At 37.9% G+C, this 22,946-nt stretch overlaps 1 protein-coding gene across 1 annotated transcript in view; it reads left to right on the top strand.

The window, feature by feature from the left end:
- Positions 1 to 19,289, top strand: part of CADM2 (cell adhesion molecule 2) — a 575,896-nt gene extending 556,607 nt beyond the window's left edge. Inside the window, exons 9-10 of the mRNA XM_041480243.1 lie at positions 16,064 to 16,189; positions 17,865 to 19,289. Of these exons, the coding sequence (XP_041336177.1) occupies positions 16,064 to 16,189; positions 17,865 to 17,983 (245 nt within the window). The 3' untranslated portion in view covers positions 17,984 to 19,289. The remainder of the gene's footprint in view (positions 1 to 16,063; positions 16,190 to 17,864) is intronic.
- The last annotated feature ends 3,657 nt before the right edge of the window (positions 19,290 to 22,946 follow it).

Here is a 22,946-nt window from a genome sequence, read left to right on the forward strand (position 1 = left end):
GAAAACTGTGTGTAAGCACACTCCTAGATAGAGTTGTGACACAGTATCATCAACAGATGTTCTGAGAAATTTTCCTCTCCTTGAAGTCAACTTATGTCACCAGAGAGGAAGGGATATGGGAAAGATATGGAAGGAAAAGAGAGATGGCTGATGCTCTCCAGAATGTTTTCCCACAGGAAACTCAGGGGAGAGAGAAATTTCAGGCCAGAATTTTTGCAGCAGGATTTTTATCTCCTCAGGGTTGGGGAGAAGATTTGGACAATGTATTTAGTTGTCAGATTGTTAGATGAGGGCTTCCATGTGGTGGTTCCATCAGAGCCCCTGCTGTGTTTGGGGTCTGCAATGTACTTTGAAAAACGCATGCTTACTGTTATTACACGGAGATAAGATTCAGTATATTTTTATCTACAAAATGTTTTGTGCATTGAATATCAACTCTGACAGTCAGAGAAGCAATTTCTGTGGTTGCTGGCTCTTACTCCCTACTATTACAGAGAGACACCACCATCCAGGGTTTTACTTGCATGACAATTTCTCTACTGAGTAAAGCGATACAAGATATTTCAAATGAGTTGACCTCACTATAAATAAACCTAGCTATACCTGAGGAAAACAGAATTACACTAGTTTTGTCAAGCTGGCCATAAAACTGAAATCCTGACTGAAAATACTGCAATTGCCACAGAATGCTGAAATGTCAGCTCATTTCTTTGCAAATCTAACCTCTCAGTAATTGTAAACATAATTTGATGGAAAGTCCATTGGAACAATTTGCTGATCTCTGACATTCTCATTATGTATAATGCTGTGTAAAGCATTCTCTGAAATAATCTGGTGTAGAATTTACAGTTTGTTTGGGTTTGGTTTTTTTTTTTGTTTGTTTTGGGTTTTTTTACTTTTTTTTTTTTGCTTTTTTTTTTTGTTTTGTTTTGTTTTGTTTTGTTTGGGTTTTTTTTTTTTTCCCTAGAATTCTGAGACCCTGTTTGTGAGATTAAAACCAAATTATTTTGATTACAAAATTGTGACAGGAAGAAAAGACCCTTTAGATCACGTAGAGTTTTCCTCTACTAACAAACACCTGCTTTCTGTGCTATAATTTCTAAGGTTTTATGTGAACTCCTCCTCCCTGATTCTTGTATGTCCACCACTAGAAGATAGGAGAAAAGTAATTGTGGAGCCTTTTGTATTTTTTGCAGTATGGATAGAAGAGTGATGGTAGAAATGTAAGACAACACAGAAAGAACATCATGAACTAAAGCAGTAGCAGGATCTTGGCATCCTCCTGGATGCTGGTTTATTAACTGCTCATTTTAAGATGCAGAAAACTGGAAAATTTTTCTTTTTTTTTGGCATGTATTCTTCATTTTGGTGCTTATGGCCTATTTCCTAGAACTGTAGAATGATAGAAGTTTTAACAGACCTCTGGAGATCGGCTGGTCCAAGCCCAGCTTAGAGCAGGGTTGTGATCCATCAGATTGCTCAGGGCCTCAATCAGGTGGATGTTTTCATATGTCCATGCATGGAAAACCCAGCATTTCTGGCTAACTTGTTCCAGTGTTTGAGCATCCTTGTGGTGAATAAGACGTTCTTGACAGCTAGTTTGAGCTTTTTATGTCCCAGCTTGTGTCTACTGCCTCTCTTCTTTGCACACCTCTAACAAAAGCCTGGTTCCACCATCTCTTCTCCTTCCCCTGTAGTCGAAGATGGCAAGAGTGCATCCTCCTTCAACTCTCTCTCCTTCAGCATGTAATTCTCCCAGCATCTCCTCATTCATTGTGTGAAATATATTGTATTATGGCTTATAGCTGTAGAGTCATGGTAGGTTTTGGAACAATAGCAGTTGATGAAGATTTAACCATGTGGCAGCAATGAAAGGCACAATGGTCTCTATAAATACCTAACTTGTTCATGCCAGAATGGTTACTTATTAAGAGAAGTCACTCTACCTGTACACATATTATTCTAAAACATTAACATTTTATGGCTCTTTTTTTGTCACTGCTATGGTCGCTTTTGTTACTCAGTGGTGAACAAAAATTATAAGAATACCTTATTGTTCCCTGAAACCTTGACCACTAGATGAAGGTTTTGATTGCTTCATGTAATTTTAAAGTTCCAAACTGTGTTGTTGCATTTGATTAGCATACAAATAAAGCATTTAATATTTGATTGCTCCCCTGAGATTTTAGGTAACTTTGTGTAACTAAATATAAGGACGTTTTAATAATAATTTTCTAAGTTTAATTGTAATGCATAAATTATTAGCAGTTGTGGGAAAGTAGACATTACTAGGGTGAAAAAGAAAACTGAAGCCAGGAGAGTATAGCTGTTCTTTGTTTTAAATATTAATCCTATGGTACCTTCTTGTATCAGCTGACATACATCTTCAATGATTCTATTATTAAAATGGAACATCCTTTCTTATTCAATTCAAGACGGTTTATGAACCCAAGGGTTCATGTTGACCTGTTTATCAATGTTTAACAGCATCCCTAATACTTCTCTATGTTTCCATAATCGGAAGTAGAGTCAGCCTATTTCTGGCTTAGTCCCATATTTCTGTTTATTTTTATCTTTATCAGTTATCTGGTGTGAATTACTTCCAGTGGCATAACTGCATGAGCCTGTCTTGTTCAGTCTCACCTCTCTGAAACAAAAGCATTTAGATTTTTATTTCTTCATTATGAAAAATCATAATAATAGATACTCAGTTTTGTTTATACAAGAAAGAAAAGATATATATATATATATATCACCAACAAAAAGCTTAATAAAAATTAAACCCACATAAGTAAATTTCAAATGTTTTAAAATACTATTATATAGAATATTTTGTGTAAAGGCAGATGATATGCCTGCCTTACCAATACTACTGTGGTATCTAAAATTATTCTTTTACAATTCCTTCTGTGAGTCAAGGTAACACATTGTTCCTGAGCCTCACTTTGTTTCAGAGCAACTGAGGCTCAGATAAAAAGCAGAACACTTTGCCAAAGTGCACTTCAAGGCATTTGTTGAATGGCAAGGATTTCAATCTGATTTTCCATGCTTATTCCCTGAAAAACACCTTGCTCCCAAGGGGTGCCACCAGCATGATGTCCTGGAGGAGCACCTCCCCACCCTCTGAGCCTTACGTGCTGCTGTCCGCAGACCAAGCAGAGCAAGCGCAAGGTTTCCTGATTTTGCTCAGCCGTGAGGTGCAAAAAACCCCTTTCCACTTTAAGTATCGAAATGGATGTTGAAGGAACAGACCCCGTGCTGCCTCCTTGGCCCAGGTGACAGGAGCAGGGCTTTGATGAGAGGCTGCTCCCAGCGAGGGGAACTCTGTGATTTTGCTCTGCCCAGCGCCACGGGCTCGCTGCTGCCGCTGGCACCGGACCCAGACGTGCTGGTGTCAGAGAAAAGCTGTCACAGTGGGCTCTGAATTCATGAATCTCAACTCCACGGGAGGAGGAGCAGCCTGCTAAAGCTTTCCAGAAGGCAAGGAAGGCAAAAAACACTGCTTCTCAGAGCTCAAAGATTCCTAGCTGTTTCTTTAATGTGCCTGTGTCTCCTCTAGCCAGTGTCTTGTAAACTGGAGCTGGGGTTTAACAGCCCAGTTTCAAGTCAACAAAAGCACTAAATCATGTCTTAAGTCTCAAAACCTGCTTACATGTTTTACTGCATTAAGGGCTGTAACACCCTTGAAATACCCACACTTGGCTTCACAGCTCTCAGAAACAATTTCTGGTTTTCAGCAGAATGTAATGTCTGCTACTTGCATGTCGGTAACGGTATTATTAGAAATGTTGGTTAGATAGTCATATCCAAAATTTCACTGACTAGCAAAAGCTTCTGCATCAAAGAGGGTGTCATCATGTTTTTGAAGGGCATCTTTATTTTTAATCAGTTTCAGCATTCAGAATACTTCAGGGAGAAATATCATGTCCCTTACACGTCTGTAATGTAAAGGCAACAGACTTATTAGGGAAGAAGGGAAGAAGGAAAGAAGAAAAATTTCTCAGCAGTGGCATTAGGAAAAGTTATGTTAGTTCCAGATTTGTTTAGAACATTATTTTCTACTTTCACAATTTGTCTTCTTGACTTCCTAAAGGGAGGACTAAGTTTTTAGAGGTCTTTTAAAAAGGAAATGTCATTTAATGAACCACTTCAGTTAAGTAAGAGTGGATGCTAAGTGAGGCAGACTAATGAGACAATTTAAGGTGAAGGGTTTATATAGCAAATCTCATGCAGTTAGAATAAGAACTGAGTAGGGAAAGAAAGGAAAAGTTGTTGGAATGATCATATAGGAGATGAGAAGAATATTTCTAGATTTTTCTTAGGCTCATAATGATTCCAAGAACTTTTTTCCAGACATATGTCTAGGTGGAAAAAAAATTTAACCACTGCAGTACAAAAATTCTGTTCTTTTAAGAGCTGTACAACAGTAAGCGTGTATTGCTCAGCTTTAGAGCAAGAATTTACAAGGCCAAAACTCTCCTTGATTTATACAGTGTCCTTCTACAGTTTCTGGGCAGAATGAATGTGCAATAAGAACCATGACAATGTAATAGGGTAGACCAGAAATATCCATCCTTTGACTAGGAGATAATATTTGACTTTTTCTTTTTTTAATAAGCCTTATATTCTCAATTTTGAATTAATTTTGTTGTTGATCTGTGAGCTATAAAGCTCAAGAGACTGTAAATCATAAGAAAAGCCCTTCAAAACAATTAGCTGCTCTGTGAATATCCTCCAGATATTTTTCCCCCAACCTTTCTTTCTTAAGTTTTTAAAAGACGTTCAGTAATGTACTAAATTTTGATTGTCTACATGTTGCAGCCACCATTGCAAGGAGAGCTGTAAAATAAATAATGAAGCAGCAGCATCATTGTCTATTTTTTCCTTGAAATTTGTGTTATTGTGTTTTTGAGGTTTCTGGTTGGGATTTTTCTTAAATGAACTACCTGAATTTCCCTGAACTATGGAATTTTTATTTTCTTTTCTGCAGACAGTATATAATTTGAAACTATTGACATATTTTGTAGGATTTTTCTCATTTTTAAAGTTCTCCTCTAGAACTTTACTGATACTTATTTCCCCAGTGTTAGACTTTCTACAGCTTTCCAGCATCTGGAACAAGCTCAGGCTGCTATTAAACTGGGTCTGCCATCTTCAAACATTGTGAGCACAATCAGCATTTAGTAAAATAAACATGGCCCCATTATTTCTTAATGCCTTGCTTAACAGCTTTAAGATTAGACCACGTCCCCCATGCTCCCAGTAGGCAGCACTTTAACAGTGAGTAATATTTCTGTCTGCCGTAGTCAAGTAATCCCAAATGTAAGTAATTTACAGGCTGGCATTAGGGACTGTTACAAGAGACATATTGTAATATGTCACTGAAAATCAGCCTGCCTCTGCACATTTGATCAACAGCCAGATGGAGGCTTTTATCATATTTATTTAATCTGAAATATACATAGTAATTACAGTGGACCTCTGGATTCTCGGTCCTCATCGCTGTCTCAGGAGAAGGTAGGAAATGAATCTGTCAGCTGCAGGCTGCTGGGGATGTGACCCCCTTGGTAGAATCTGGGTGTGTTACAGCTAGTGGTGCTGACAGTGGAGATCATGCTGCTGGAAATTATTGCATGTTGCCAAGTTAAAAAAAAAAAGAAAAAAGAAAAAAAAAGAGGCCCATAAACCAAAGACGGCAGGACTTTATTTTTTAATGAATACAGAAAGCCTTTAGGAAAGCAAAGACCAGTGTTACTCTTAGCAAACCCATTACCAATCGATGGCTTTAAGAGCAAACAATCTCTTACTAATAGCTGGATGGTATTTAACTTAAAGGCATCTGAAAACAACAGGCTTAATGTTCCCAGAGGAGAATTTGGTTAAGATATTGAATTCCATCAAGCATGTCATTATTAAAAGGGGAAAATATTGTTGTTTCCATTAGTACAGGGTTGGCATATAAAGAACAGATAGCATTCGATTAAACCACAAGGAAAAAAATCAAACGAAGGTGGATTTATGTATTGGGCAGGAACTTCACAAATGGATTTGCCATTGTCACAAAGAATTTTATAAGATTTTGTGCCCTAATTAGAGCAGCTATAGAAGATGCCTCATATATTAATGGTGGTGCTGACCTTAAATAAATAATTTACCCCTCATTTCTGTTGCTCTGTGCATTACAGCAGGCTATCTCTGCTAATGTCTCTCACATCTCTCTTTCTGAGATGAGCTGGATCAGTCAACATCCTCTTTTGGATCAGTTACTACCCTAACCACAAGCATGCATGGCTAATCTGGAGATCCATTGACAGATAAAATATACTATTGACTGCCAAAGAGGCTCTTCTATTACAGTTACTCTCACTGAGTAGTCCCATGACAGATTAAATTGCTGTTCAGCCTGAATAAGGTGTCAGATTCTGGCTGTAAGTGGCTTGTTTACTGGGGTGTTTTGATGTCATTATAGGCTTATAATTAGTCTAATCTGATTTGGTAAGAAAAAAATTAGTATGACAAGCATAAAGAATTCATTTGAACAATATGTTTTCTTCCACCACAGAACTAAGTTTTAATTAGAGCTGTTCTTCAGTTAAATTAAATCTGCCCTTCTTGGTTTTAAACCTCTCATGAACATATTCCGTACAATGTACCTTGTACAACTGTGAGTCTGTTGCTGCCTCTCTGATCTTTACCCATCCTTACCTGTTCTCAACTAACTTTACATGGGTGGCTCTGCCTTACTTTGACAAAACTTCTCCTCCCCAGCTTCTGCCATCAGGACCAGCTTTGTCTCTCACTCTCTCTCCTGATCCTCCCCATCCATTTGTTTCATGACTGAAAGTGTGTCATTCTCCCACTGCGTACTTGTGGTGGTGTTTATTATTTGAGCTCTGCGGTGGTACTGATTAGCTCTGAGAAGAGTGAGGGAGTTCCTGTAACAGTTAGCATGGAAAGCAAGGTGGCAAAGAAGCCACAGTGGAAATATTTATGCCACTTTCCAGTGGGTTTTAGCTCCTGGGGCTTCCTTCAGTTAGCAGGGGAAGCTTTGAGCGATTCCTTTAGTGCTTTGAGTGATCACTCTCTTAGCAATCTCCTTGTAATTCCTAATGTGCATTATGGTGATAACCAGTTGCTTTTCCCTGAAATGTGAATGCTGAGACTGCCAGGGACCATCTGAGTCTGGCCCCAGCCCCTGGGATGGCAGCCAGCAGCAGATGCCCACGCTCAGCCTGCTCCCTTCCCAGCCGTCCTGGTCATGTTTGCTCCAGCAAATCAAGGTCTGTGGGAAGCGACCAAAAGCCACAGATTAAAGATGCTCTAAGAAAGGGAGAAGAAAGTGGCATCTCCAGTTTCTGTATTAATGAGAGAATGATTTATTATTTACATAAATAATTAACTTCTGGTGACAGGAAAAGGAGCTGTGTGCACACTAACTCCATCTGGTCTCTGGTCTTTTTTGACAAAGAAAACGAAGAGCAGGGATTTTCCTGTATTAATTGATGGAAAGTCATCAAAAGAAAGATGACACTTCCAAAATGTGGTTTTTTTCTCCCAAAGTAGGAAGTCATGATTCTCATTTTTCTAGATAGAGGTTCTTCTTTGGTTTTTGGAGTTTGTGGGGTTTTTTTTGTTTTTTTTTTTTTTCTTTTTGTTTGTTTGTTTTTGGGGTTTTTTTGTTGTTTAGGTTTTTTTACTAGTACCTAATAGGTGGATGTTTCCAAAGTTCAATCTTTTTTTACTGCAATGAAGGCACTGAGCATTCTGGAGCTTCACAAGATGAAAATTAAAATGCTGGAACAGTTGACTCATTCAACTTAACAGGGAAATTTTCATGTCATTTGTGCCAGTTGTGTCTTTTCCTACAGCCTACAGAAGTTATAGCTGGATGGACAAGTATTTCTTCAAACCCAGAACTGACTTAATTATCCTCTACAGAAAATAAGAGGAAGGCAAAATATTGCAGATTTCAGTTCTTTTTTTTCCTAAGACAAAGTCTGAAGCAATTAATTAGTTTATTGACAGCCAAAAATATAATGTTGTCAATAAGAAAAGTCTTTTATGTGCTCTAATTAGAGGAACTGTTCCCTTCAGGAAACTGGAGCTGCTACAGCGGCATTAAGGAAAAAAAGAAGAGAAAGGAAAAAAATCTTACAAAAAAATAACACAGGCACAAAATAGGGAAGAAGGCTCTAAGGACCCTGAAAAATATTGTTAAACTATTCATCTTAATGTTGTAGGTATACAGCTCTCTTCTAAGCATTAAAATAAAATACATTTGCAAAATAAATAGGTATGGGTAATGCTTTTATTCACTTTGACAAGGGCTACCTGCTCACAAATATATATCAGGACACATTTGCATTTTTCTCTCCACTGAAAGAAGTCTTGGCTTCATGAGAACAACAGGAGCTGTTCAAAAGGAGCTGTGGTTTCAGCTGCTGAAATATTAGTGTGGGACTTTTATCTTTCTGGGACGTAGGCTCTTCTTAATAGGAATGTATATAAAATTCAGTACTGTGAAAAAAAACAAAACACCCCACTTAGAGGCAAAATGGGCCAAATGTGCTACTGCAGTAGCATGGGAAGAAAAGGCTAGCAATTCTTTTGGAGGTTTAGAAGTATTTTTTTCTGCCTGTCTTTGCTATGGTTGATGATGTTCTACTATTAAAATAGCAGTTTATATGTGCTGTATATTAGTGCAATGTTTTGTTCTTCTTTGCTTCAGGCACTGAAGGATAAAGAAGCGTGTCACATATTTTAAGTTCGGAATTGGTTAATAACAAAACGCATTTTCAACAAATTTCACAACCAGCCGCTTTGGGCAGCTACTCTTTGCAATTCAAATGAAGGTGCAGAAAGTTTCTTTTCCCTCTTAACAATAGTTTCACAAGTTTGGCGTACATGTACTTTAGTGGTTAGTAGTATATTACAAAAAGAGATTAAAAACACCTGTTTCAGCCTTCCAGGACATGCAAGAGAAATTGAACTCTGGGGTGCCCAAATTAAGATGCTAAAACGAGTAAATTCTACTTACTAACATTTATCACAGACAGCACTACTGCCACTTTTCCTAAGGCAAATACCTTGTCAGCTATCACTTCAGTCTAACCTTCTATCCATAATGTGATACAATTCCTACTTTAGTCTTTTTTCCTACTGATGTAAAACCAGATCTTTGAGGTTCTGTTTTGAGGGTTTTGTTTCAAGGTTTTTTGTTTGGAGGTTTTTAGCTTGTTTGTTTTGATTTTTTTTTATGTTTTACCTTTTTTCCCCCCCAAACTTGCATTGGTGGGACAATTAAATATTTTATGAACCCTGTGGCTAAATCTTGGCAATGACATTAGTCTGAATACATTTCAGTACCCAAGTTTGTGCCATAAGCTGCAGAAAGAAATCTTCTCTGGTTTCCATGAGATTGTGGCTCGTGCCTTTTTAACTGAATTATGGAAATACTGCAGTGTGAGCTGAGATGAGAAGCAAGAGAAGCACGAAGGGTGGGCTTTGGGGAAAGGAGAAAAAGGTGAGGAAGCAAGGGCTCAGAGGTTATAAATGCCACCTAGCCATGTGAAAACTTCAAACAGGATCTGTGCCACTGGACACCAAAGTATTTGCAATGGAGAGAAACCTCTAATGAAAAATTGATTCTTGGGCAGAGATTTTCACGGAAGCTTTTGTCTCTATTAGGGCTTTTATAAAGGCACCCTTCCTACACATCGTCTGATATCTAATAAGCTCTGAGCCCCTGCTGCAACCTGTCCTCTCAGGTTAGCTACAAGAAAACAAGACTCTTAAGTTCTTTACTGTTTCTTAAAACTTGTAATGGAACCATGGTTCATAAGTAATTTGAACAGAGTGAAAGAGAATAATCACACAAGCTCTCCTTTCCTTGGGAAATTAAGCTGATATGAAGAAAAAAATTGACTGGGGAATATTTCTAATGTAATTTACATTCACTGATGGACTCCATAAATCCTGTAACTACTCTTCCCCCATAGTTGTTGCAGTTTGGTCTCTGCTGGTTAAGACACTTCAAAGCAGTGCAGGTTTAGATATCTCATGATTTGAAGCTCCTTGATAGATTTTCTCCAGAAATCTTCACAGTCTACCACCACTCATTTGCACACTTACTTGCACTGTTTCAACAGCCTTTCAAATAAGACAGAGCTATTTATTTAATTTTTGCACTTTTTGGGGTTTCCCACCCTAAAATGCACATTGCTTTACTGATCGGATTTGGGCAAAGCACTTAAAACAATACCTTTTTGCAAAAATATTAGTGAGTTGTACTGAGGGTTATAACAAGTCCCTGAATAAAAAGGAATCAGGAGTCATTTTAAGAGATTTTTCTGCCATATGAATTGTAACACAGAGCTATGCCAAAGGATCCCTTATTGGAGCAATTCTGCTTTGCAACAGCATTTGATTATTCATGAAATCAGTAGAAGTGACTGTAGGCTGGTGGTTTCATTACTTCTGTGAGAAATGGGACAGCCCTTTCTTTTCCCAGCCTCAAGGAACAGTAATTTATGAATTATTATATATTTATTTATATATATATACATATACTTAATAATTCTTCACTTTGTGAATGTTGTTTAAGCTCCACAGCAAATTAGGCTATTTCCAATTTTTTGTATAGTAGAAATGGTCAAAACAAATTGTTATTTTGGATTCCTCAAAACCTAGGTCATCTCATGCTCAGAGTGACTTTTTTAAAACTTCCGCATATGAGCCAAAAATACATATTGATAAAGTTCTGCAAAAGAGAGGCCTCCTTGAGCACATATTCCCCAAAATATGCCATTTCAGCATTGACAAATGTGCTTGTTTTGCCTTTGCTCAGGAAAGGGTTATCTGACCCATTCCTGCAGCCTGCTCAGTCAAGTCAACTCTGCATAAATAAGAAGGAAACTTATGCATGAAGAAACTGAAATTAGGTGAATAATTAACATACACTTTATGCAAAAGCATGAAAAACTATTCCAAAATTTCTCTGCATAACTAAAGTGTGAGTTCATATTAAAATATTCTACATTGAAACTTTGTCAGCAGGTCATAAAAAGCACATATCTCCTTGTTTATTAGGCCTAAGGTTTATCTGATGTGTTTCATCTCTTAAAAAATGAGGGGTTCTTCCCCTCTTAGTCATTTTAAGAGTGTTATTTTAGTGTGTGTTATTTAATTTAAGTGTATTCACAGTTTGTGAACAAACAGGAACAGGGAAACCCCAGAAGCTGAAAATGGGGAAATTTTTGCAGCACTGGCAATCAGTACTTTGAAGACAGTTTCTAAATTTGGGGGGGAGGAGGGGGGGAAGAGCAAATAAAAGAGAATTGTGAGGTTTTGTGTCACTTTTTTTTTTAGTTTCTTAGTTTCATCAAAGGACGAAATAAGCAGAAAAAATAACTGATCTCTGAAGATACAGTCTGATTGCAAAATTGTAATTCCACTGTTTCAGGCCATAGGTACTGTAGCTGCCTGTGCTCATGCAGTAAAAAACAGTATGTATTAAAACAGTAACAGTGTAATCTTTTTTATTATTATTATTTAATGGAAACAGCTGAATTATAAGTATTTCTTGCACAGTTGCATACCTAAGATTTCATTTGCTGGAGTTGTGTGTATGGCAGGGTAGGATTTACTTGGTAAATTCCATGAAGTTTAAAATGTGAATTTAAAAATAATCTGAATAGTATTCTGCTTTTTGGAAAGCACACTGTGGAGTGGTCAGTGGTTTCAGGAACTTTATTGGCAGTTGCTAAGACTCGTGCCCAGAACACTTGAATGATTATGCATGTTCACTGTATAAATACCTAAAATACAAAAAAGCGTAGCTTCCAAATCCCTGTATTTCTGTCTTTCAGATACTGCTTGGGCACATTTTGAAATAGTAATTATTTATACCATGATAGAGAGCCCCAAATCTATAATTCACTCATGGGGCTTAGGTTGCTTCATGAAAGGCAAAAGTATGGTGCATTACTCTGTATGCATAATGTAGAGCATGTTTATATTTAAAGCTAGCATTATTTTTCTATGAGGAGACTATTCATGAGGTATGCTTCCTGTTCAGAATATTGTTTATGTTGTGTAGATTTTCATTTTGAGATGGAAAAAAGGTTTGTTTCCAAAGAAAATGTTGGCTGCTTTTAAGAATCTTTATTTCCTTTGCTTCCATCTTTTCCTTTCTCTTCTTCCTTTCCTTTGTCCTTTTTAACAAAGGAATTGTTCGCTGGTAATATAGTAGTAATAGGTTATGTATAACTTTTTTGGGGTTTTCTCTGGACAAACTTCTCCATCAATACCAACCAATCTAATCTGGCTTTGGTAGCAAGGTTGAAATTAAAAAATATGCTGCTACTTTTGTAGTCCAATGAATACCTACATTAATTTTAATGTTAAAAAAATTCAGCCTATGGCAGTATTGGAATCTCATTAATCCACACTAATAGGTGGAAGCCTTGTGTTTAGGCTGGCTTTGGGTCACCTCCTGTAGTCACAGCAGGTGTGTCAGAGGAGGAGTGAGTCACTCTGAGTTGGAAACACCAGAGGATAAAAACACAGAGATGTATTTATCTCAGTGCATTGTGAGGATTTTTATCTGTAATGTTTATTACAGCTCACACAGGACATGCGTTGTAAGTCTGGGTATTGAGCTAAGGCTGTGCGCTTCAATCAGCTTTGCAAAAATGCCTGTAGATAAAGTTCTGTGCTAACCCTTCTCTGGATTATGCTCTGCATCAGGAAGTACATTATCCCTTAAAAGATCTCCTTCTATTTTTCAGTGTTACTGGCAGCACACCAGCAGGAGCCAGTTTTTAGTGGGAAAACATGTTCATGCTGCTCCTGCCCCAGTGCTGCCAAAGAGCATCTCCTGCAGGTCACACACTGCAGGGCCTGGGGACATGGGTGGTCCTCAGAGTCCAAATGGGTCCTGTCCTTTTGCTGCAGGGAGGAGCTTTACTCAGCATTGCCACGGGCAGCACAAAAGGAGGAATCTTCTAGATGGCTCAAGCTGACACTCCTGCAGCAAGCTGTCACCTTCCATCTTCTCAAGCAAGCAGCCACCTCCTCCTTGCTCTGCTTGAAAAACAAAGCCCCTGCAAGGCAAGGGAGAGGAAGGCTGAATGCTCCAAGCTCCTGCTTTGGGAAGGCAATGCTCCAGGTCTCTTGCTTTCCCCTGTGAGTCTGCTGGTGCACAGGATTTGGGATCAGATTTAATGACCAAAATGGAACCTATGTCCTGCTGGACGGGTGATGTGTACTCAGTGTGGTGCCACCACCAGCAGCACCATGCCAGGAGGATGTGGAGGTGGAAGAGGATGCAGGAGACACTTTATAACAGCAGACACTTTATAAAGTGTTTCTAGCTTTTTTGAGGCCAAATACCTATTTTTTGCCATCATATCCACAGAAGTTCTATGACCAGTTTCCCCAAAATCCTTGTGGCAGCCAGAAGAGAAAGGCGTGGGAGCTCAGAAAGCCAGTGATAAGCAACAAAGTCCTGCCTAACAAGTCCAGTGACTGTTAAGAGCAGAACTGAATCTGTACCAGTGGCTACACCACTCTGTGCTCCTGCAGGCCAGAGAATGTATTTGCAGAATGCTTCACAGTTTGCAAAAGGAAGGGAAAACAGGATTCTTTTCTTTCATCTGTGCAAAATTATATTTATATACATGTGCGTTTGTAGATCATAGAATGGCTTGAGTTGGAAGGGACCTTAAAGATCATCTAGTTCCATAGGCAGGGACACCTTCCACTAGACCAGGTTACTCAGAGCTCCATCCATCCTGGTCTAAAACACTTCCAGGGATGGGGCAGCCACACCTTCTCTGGGAAACCTGTGCCAGCACCTCACCGTCCCCACAGTAAAAAATTTCTTACGAAAATCTACTCTAAACCTGCTCTTAGTTTGAAGCTATTTCTCCTTGTCCTATCACTACAAACCCTTGTAAATAGTGTCTCTCCATCTTTCTTGCAGGCTCCCTTCAGGTACTGGAAGGCCACAATTAGGTCACCAGAAAGCCATGTTTTCTCCAGGCTGAACAATCCCAATGCTCTCAGCCTTTTCTCATAGGAGAGATGCCCAATCCCTCACATCAGCTTGGTGGTCTCCTCTGGATTCACTCCATGTCCTTCCTGTGCTGGAAACCCCAGAACTGGATGCAGTTCTCCAGATGGGGTCTCAGAAGAGTGGCTCAGAGGGACAGAATCCCAGAATCCCCTCCCTGGCCCTGCTGCCCACAGTGCTTTGGATGCAGCCCAGGACACATTTGGCTTTCTGGGCTGCAAGAGCACAAGGGCAGCTCACCCACCAGCACCCCCAAGTCCTTCTCAGCCAGACTGCTCTGGATCTGTTCATCCCCCAGAACAAGATTTGCCCTGACCTGGGTGCAGCACCAGCACTTAGCCTTGTTACACCTCGTGAGACTCCCATATCAGATGTATCCACACATCCTACTGCCATGTAGCAATCCTGGTCAGCAGAATGTAATCGTGGTATTATGGAATCACACCTCCTCAGTATTATCAGAGGCCTTCATATCATCTTCACAGAGTTACCCTCTTTTATGTGTAAATATTGTTCCTGCCTTTCCCTTTTGCAAAGCAAAGAAGTTGTTTGCAAACTATTTGAAGAATATAAACAGCTCCTACAAAGGAAATTCCCTTGCAGAAGTGAGTGGAATGATTGCAGCATACAGTACATGCTAATAACATCTTCAGAGAATTACTATTACTTCATAGCAGAGGCATTTTCATTATAATAGGAACCATGTCATGAACCTCAGATTAAAACTTTACCTTCTGCATTTATCTGTTGAGTCAACAGTCGCAGGTTACTGGTTTGTTGTTAAAAACTTTGAAGAATTACTCACCCCAAAGCAGTGCCATTTCCCATGATTGTCTCTTAGCAACTTTTGTGACGCATCGGGCAAACAGAACAGGCAAATGACCAGCACAGAACACTTGAATCTGACAGTATTCCCAGTGCTCTGAGCTGGAAAAAGGAACCTGCTGATTCACTCTGCCAATAGCAAATGTGTAGATGACACCAAGTTGTGGGGGAGTGTTGATCTCTTGGAGGGTAGGAGGGCTCTGCAGAGGGACCTGGACAGGCTGGTCGATGGGCTGAATACAACAGCATGAGGTCTAACAACACCAAAGTGCAAGCTGTGCCAGAGGAGGCTTAATTTGGACATTGGGAAGAAGTTCTTCACAGAAAGAGTGATTGGGCTGGCTAGGGAGTTGGTGGAGTCACCATCCCAGGAGATGTTTGACTGGATGTGGCACTCAGTGCCATGGACTGCTTGACAAGGTCGTGTCGCTTTATTGGTTGGGCTTGACGATCTCAAAGGTATTTTCCATCCCAGCTGACTCTATGATTCTGTGATATCTATTACAGCTTGGTGTAATAGATATCACACACTGGGTGTTAATTGAGCATTTGTAGGAAATTCACAAACTGATGCTTGTGTCTGAATGCTGAGTTTCAGTTTGCCTGATACCTTTATCTAACCAAATCCATGCAGACTCAGCCATGTGCAGAGGAACTTGGCACAGCTGCACTTTATCTGCCTTTTCATTTCTGGTGCAAGAGGGTAGGAATGAGAGGAAGAGAACATATAAGGGTTCCCCACTGAGAATCAATTCTATAAATTATTTATTATGCAGACACTATTCTGCTGATGCTATCCGATCCCCAATTCTCACTTCCTTGTTTTTCCTTCTATAAATAGCTGGGGCCAGGTTTTCAGTTGTAAAATGACTAGGACAAAGCTAGGGACCTTTTTCATTTAATAACCTCTGCCAAAGAAGAATAGGGTAATATTTTTCATAACTGTGATGTCCTCAGGGTTTTGACAATCTGGGAATACAAGCAGCACTGTGCTGTTGATAAGATACTGGGAGTAAAAGTGGGAATAACGGTGCTGAATATTAAAGAGGGAAATGCCCTATTTTCAGGATGATCAGTATAAAACTTGGTATTGTGAATTTTCCTGTAATTTTTTTTTTTTTTCTCTGTGTGGGACCACTTTTGCTTTTTTGTCTCTCCCTCTAGATCCAAATGCTTTGGCTGGACAGACCGGACCTGATCACGCTCTTATAGGAGGAATAGTGGCTGTAGTTGTCTTTGTAACACTATGTTCTATAATTCTCCTTGGTCGGTACCTGGCAAGACATAAAGGTAGGACACATTTGATGGAAGTTCAGTCACTCTTGAAAGCAAGACATGATTTCACCTGGGAGTGCCATTGCCTTTCAACTTCCCCCCCTCTGCTGAATGATTGGAAGAAAAAATAGTTCTCAGTCCAGTCACAAGTGAAGTCCCTGTGAATTTTAACCAGGTTTCCAGTGGGCTGGCCAAGGCAAAGGACATGGAGTTAGTGCATGCCCAAGGTCATCTTAAAAATCAGGGATTTAGAGAGACCGAGGAGTAAGATTGCCCCTTGGTTTTGCATCTTAACTCCTGATACTTGATTACATGTTCTCATCATGTTCTCACAGTTTTAACTACCGTATCAGTTCAGCAGAATATATATGCGTTGAGTGAACAAAATTTACATTTTAATGGATTTTGCTAGTATTTCAAGTATATGTTTAAAAGATAATATTAGAAGCCAGTAGTGAGTTTTCAAATCAGTTTATCAATGATCCTGCTGGAATAAGGGGTTCATTCCTGGGGCTAGCTTTAGTTTATTCTGTGGTTTTACCTTGATAATTCTGGTCCCTTCATTTTCAATCCTCTCTGCCTCTATAAAGATAACAGGAATGGAGTGACACTGACTTCTGACTTCTCTGTGATTTGATTTTGACCTAGTTAGTTCCAAAATCATGCCTCGAGATTTAGCCTTTATACAGCTTGCAGGCCTATTGCTAAAACTCAGCTGATTCCCTTTCCACACCCCTCAAAAAAAAAAAAAAAAAAAAAAAAAGTAGAGAATGAGGGCTGGTATTAATTCAGTAACTCTCCTTTTAGGTAGGACAATCATACACCTAACAAACATAAATGGATAAAAAATATTTTTAGAATTTGATTATTCTACCTGGGAGAAAATCAGAATTTTTTTTAATGAGCCAGTGAAAGTGTGTCTCTTTTGTTTTACTTTCCTGAATGAACAGTTGTACATCTTATGCCAGCACAAATAATGATTTTCACAAAGGAAAATTTTATTATTGTACACATTTCTTCTTTTCTTTCATTTCCAGAGTATAAAAATAGCTGTGATAATATAATATGAGTTGGTTCAGTTAGTAAAACTGCCACAATTTTGTAACTCTTGGAACCTACTATGATACAATTCTGTAAAAATAAAGCATAGATGTGATCAAGAAAAACAGAAATACAAATGATCAGTGGCCATTAAAGAGAAAAAAAGCACTTTTATGAATCTCTAAGTCTTCAAAATTGTTTTGTTTTTTATGGATAACTATTTCATGAAATAACCAAGATTTTATCACTTATTCTATATTTTAAAAATATGTTGCATATTACTGCAGTTGGATAAAGTGGAGTTTTATTAAAATATTTCCTTAATTTGTTGTGGATGTACTAGAGTTTGCATATATGCCTTTACCAGTGTAAATATCTGTGTAAATATTTCTTAAGCAAATTAGAAAGCTGAGCACATCATTATGATGTATACTAAAAACTGTGCAAAAATATTTTTCATTAATGAAAAAATTGGAGTACATTGTTTGAAATATACTTCCTAAAATGCAGTGTAAAAAAAAAAAAAAAAAAAAAAAAAAAAAAAAAAAAAAAAAAAAAAAAAAAAAAAAAAAAAAAAAAAAAAAAAAAAAAAAAAAACACACAAACCTAATCTTTCTCCTTTTCTTTTCTCTTGTACTGATCCCTACAGGAACATATTTAACAAATGAAGCAAAAGGAGCTGAAGATGCACCTGATGCCGACACAGCCATTATCAATGCAGAAGGCAGCCAAGTCAATGCAGAGGAGAAAAAAGAGTATTTCATTTAGATGCAGAGCTAGAATCTTGGAGTTTTACTTATCAGGCTGGCTGCTGGGGAAAACTGGCTATCATTTCTTAGAATTCATTTCTGCCATCTTCTGCTATCTTTATTAACTCGCATACCTGCTATAAGTAGCCAGTTTATGCCAACAATCAGCTGTTGACATCATCATTCTATAATTACAGTATCATGCATAAAACAGGACATTTCTTATTGCCTAAAAATCATATCCACTGCTCTCTTAACATACAGTGCTTGAATATACAGCCTTAACAATGTTAATCATCATCTTAATCCACGTTTTCTACATCTTTAAGTGTTACGCAGCTTTCTTTTCCGGTTTTCTTTTATCATGTCCCTACTAGTATGTCATAGAACAAAATTCATAACAAGTACTATTAGGTAAGGTCCTAATTTACTTACAGAAAATGTTAAGTCTAAGATTAGAGGTTTACAAAGAATCATTTATATCGGTCTATCTATAGTTCAAAAAGCAACTTGTTTTTGAAACATACGCCCTTGGAAACACAAATTGAACTCTGTTTAGTATAGTTTCTCATTTCTTTGGATTTGGTGGGAAAAAAGATCAGTCCAGTGAATTTTTCGGGGTGTTTTGCTTTGTTTTGTTATGATTTAAATGGTACCTTGACAACAGTGCCATGTTTCAGTGATGAAAACATGCTGAATAGATATACAGATTCTACAAAGTTAGGTTAATAGAGCTTCTTTTGAAACAATTTGTCCTACCCTTTTACTGGCTTTTGGTATCACAAAGATTAGAGAACTTTCTGAGTAATTTATGTTTTTATAATTTATTTGCTAAACATGAACTCACCTGCCTACTCAAATTTGATGTGTTCATGGGGCACAATTGCAAGGCATTTTAGTATCTGTATATAGTGCATATAATAAATTCAATTAAACATTATTTGATACATATTCAACTTTTTTGGCAGTAGCTGAGTCAGTCACAAGTAAGCATTTTCTAATGTCCATTATATCCCTTTAGATATGACTCAAAATCAATATTCTGAGTAGATAACATGTGTTAGTATTTTTTTGTCTGTATGTCCTAGCACTGTTCAGCAGCAAACTTTTCTAGTTCTTGTTAATTTTTTCTTTGTTATACAATGGAAGCACAATGTTATATGGAAAGGTAGTTTTAAGCTAACAACCAGTGCACAGCCTCAGGTTTTAAATTACAACCACATTTGATTACTATCCTTAAAAAGTACTATTGAGTTGCTAAAATTCTCAATTTTAATTTGGCAGTTCCAGAGCTGCTTCTCTATGTTGGTTTGCCAAAAAAAAAAAAAAAAAAAAAAAAAAAAAAACCAAAAAAAAAAAAAAAAAAAAAAAAAAGAAAAAAAGTAAAAATAGAAGTGTTAAAACAAAAGATATATGTTTTGTGTATACAGTAAATGGACTAATTCTTTATATTAAATTCCTGTCTATGCATTTTGTGAGGTACAAACTTATGTCACCGTGAATGATAGAGAATTCCTGCCATGCTTTTAGCTCCACAGTGAAGGTCTCTGTTTGGATTATTTCTGAATTTTAATTTTTTTTTTTTTGTGTAATTGACAGCTGAAAAATCACATGCTCTTAAATATGACAACAAAACACTGTAAGCCCATCGGCTTATTTCCTCTTCCAATGAAAAGAAAAGGTTGCCATAACAGGTCTTGGAAATGATTCTACACTGGAGAATGCAAGTTAAGTCTAGTTGGAGCTCGCTTTGCTCCTGTGATTTGCACCTTTGACAAAAGTATTTCTCTCTGGTTGATGTGTATGTGAAGCGTAAAAGCATGATGGTCTGCTGTAAAGGACTTTCTCCTGGGATTTTATTTTTGTGTGGGGAAGGGAGAATTTGGAATACGACATCATGTGGTATGGTAAAATGGAAGATAAAGGTGCTGTGACAGATTATTTATCAGAAGAATATAAACCTTTTAAGGACAATATTAGAGTATTTTAATTGTTTTTGTTGAAGCATTTATCTTGTTGATTTCTAAGAAAAAAGGGTGACGTCAATCAAAGCAGCACTTTTTTTCAAAATATACAGACATAAATAATATGATGTGGTTGAGTGTTAACATAATAAATCATATACAGTATGACATTTTAAAGAAATAAGTCTGCATTGATGTGATTGCATGCTTGTTTTTACAGTTCACTCCATACCCATCTGTGGAAAAATGCAATAATATGTTAATATAATATGGTAGTTTGAGAGAACCAGGTAGGTGCTACTAGACACATTGAAAACTAGTATAGGTTTACAAGATATTCATGTCTTTCAAAACATAAACATGTAAAAGGCTGGCAAAGGAAGTCATTCAGTTTAATACCAAAAATATGGGTTCTTGTCACAGCAGTAAGTTACATTAGCTGTAGTACAGTATCAAAGTTTTATTTCAGGACCTGGGGCCCAGTTCAACAAAGCTTTTAAGCACATAGCTTCAGGTGTCAGAGGAGTTCCCTTGGAGTATAAGGCACTGTTCATATGCTTAAAAACGAAGTGCTTCCCTGGATGAGGGCCTTATTTGCTCCAGTGGAATTCCCCACCAGCGTGGTGTTTACGCCTTTCTTCATCCTTCCTAACTCCAGCTTGCTTGAATAGTAGGGTTGTTACTTGAACCATTACCCAGCCAAGGTCAGGCAGGGCCTTCAAAAGCAGGATTGGCCTTGTGGTAACCATTTCAAACCATATTCTCCAGTGGCATACAAACACCATTTCAACTTGGCAAAAAAAACCCAGATATAAACTGTACTGTTAAGACCGGTTTGTTTGCTTTTTTTTTTTTTTTTCATTGGCTTTCAATTAAAACTGCTCACACGTGCTCATTTGTAACCCATTTGATCTTCCATTGTCTTGCACCTAGTGATGTCCCTTGCAGCTGTGCTCAGCGGGTGTGAAAAGCCCCACACAGAGCGTTCTACCTGGATAGCACTTTGCAGGCCTGTCTGGTCTTCACGGGTTCGGATTACTGCACTGGGTGTAACGAGGCATCCCTCTTTTCTGTAAGCAGAGTCATGGCTCAACACTAATGACGTTAAGTAGGCTAAAAGCCAGTTGTCCATTCCTTTCGCCCGAGTTCCCATTCTGAAAAGAAGAAAAAAATGTTTTTATGATGGTGTGAGGCACCAGCGAGTGTGTAAAATGGAGGGTCTGAATGGGAACCACCTTCACTAAAATGTATGTGACATCCTCTCTCTCACTCACTTGCAGAGTAGTTTTCTCTAGACCAGGTAGCTAGTTTCTGCCAGTGTACTGTTTACAGTGTCAATTGCTGATTATTTTTAAACTTTTTTGATGTAGACTTTATTTTTTTCTTCTTGTTGTTTTGTTTTTGGTTTTGGTGGTTTTTTTTTTTTTTTTGTTTTGTTTTTTTTTAATGCTTCAAGAACATTCTCATGATTTGAACAAGGAAGCGGTGCATCAGAAGACAAGGGGTGCATCATCCCACTCTTTTAGTGTCATCTGACAAACCAAGAGACAGTTTAAGGAACCTGATGTTTAACTTGAGGCTCAGAGTTTAAGTTAGAACATCTCAAAAAGTTTCCACATTACTTAAGGATGGTTCGTCTTGCACTGAGACTCCCTCTCTAAAGGAACACGTGAAGAAAACCAACTTTTCTAAGTGAGACATGAAAGTTAACATCTTGTGTGTTTTCATTGCAGTATAATATATATATAAATATATATATATATATATAGCTATTCCAATGAAAAGAAAGGACAGAATCATCTGTAATTATGTAATTCATGATTGTAACAGCACTGAAGTTACCATGTACGCACATGTACAGTAGCTCTTTCAACAGTTACAGTGTAGTTACATGTAATTCCCTGTAACATAGCAGTTCTAGTGTAATTTAGTGCCACTTATTGTAAAGTGTTACCAAAAGGAAAACGGACTTCTTACCTTTAGAATTCCGTTCCAATTAAAGGTAAGTTTATTAAATTAGCATCATTAAATCTGATATTGCGTTTCTTAATTAAGGAGGTGATTTAAAACTTTCATGTTCACACTGCAGCTTCCCCCCATGGCTTACCCAGACTCCTCCAAATGTCTAATCTCTACACTCCTAGGGACTGGTAATCTGTGATGAACATACCAAAAATCCCAGCTACTCCAACTTTAATTGAACGAGCTGTCTAATAAAGAAAAACAGCAACAGCAAAAATGATGAGTAATGCTTTTTATTAAGTGGCACAAAGTACACACTAAAAACTATGCAAAAATATAGGTAAATACAGTGTACTTACATGTAAGTATCTTGTACTTGCTGTGTATGGATATTGGAAAACCATGTAATTATAATATGCATTTTGATTATTTCAAGCAAGGGGTGACCCCCAACAGTCACACGGAAAAAGTGGAAGGTACATCTACAAGCAGTGGATATCCTAATGCAATATGTGTAATTCCTCTAGTTGCAACTAGTTTATAAAAAATACTGCTCCTCATTCTCACCAGCTTTGCTTTCCGTTTCTTGGAGCACCATTAAATACCACTGAAACACCTTTAGGCAAAGTAAGACACTGACTCCTCTAATGGCTTTGCTGCCAGCACTCTGAATGCCTGGCAACATGTTCTGTAACCTTATTGCTGGCTCAACAGCACAAGTTTCATCTTTTTTTCTGTCCTCAAGGGAGCCTAGTATGTTAAGATGCTGAAATATGCTGCCATATGCCCTGGTATTTTTAGCATGAACAACAGAGAAAAAAGAGAGAGAGCTGCATTCTTCTAACCCCTCTTTTGCTGAATCACTTCACCTGGAATTTCCACTGCTTGCTCAGTAATGCCAGGTAATCTTAAATTGTAAGTACAAAATGCTTCCATTACAGTACAGAGGATGCCCTAAATGATAAAGCTAATGTTTTTGTAAACGTGAAGTTTTGTATTGTAGATCTTTTTCCTTCTTGACACTTTTCCGTCATGCCCTTCCAGAAGAAATGCACC

The sequence above is a fragment of the Pyrgilauda ruficollis genome, unplaced genomic scaffold (genome assembly GCF_017590135.1).
Source record: "Pyrgilauda ruficollis isolate IOZ18807 unplaced genomic scaffold, ASM1759013v1 scaffold50, whole genome shotgun sequence".
Taxonomy (NCBI): Eukaryota; Metazoa; Chordata; class Aves; order Passeriformes; family Passeridae; genus Pyrgilauda; species Pyrgilauda ruficollis.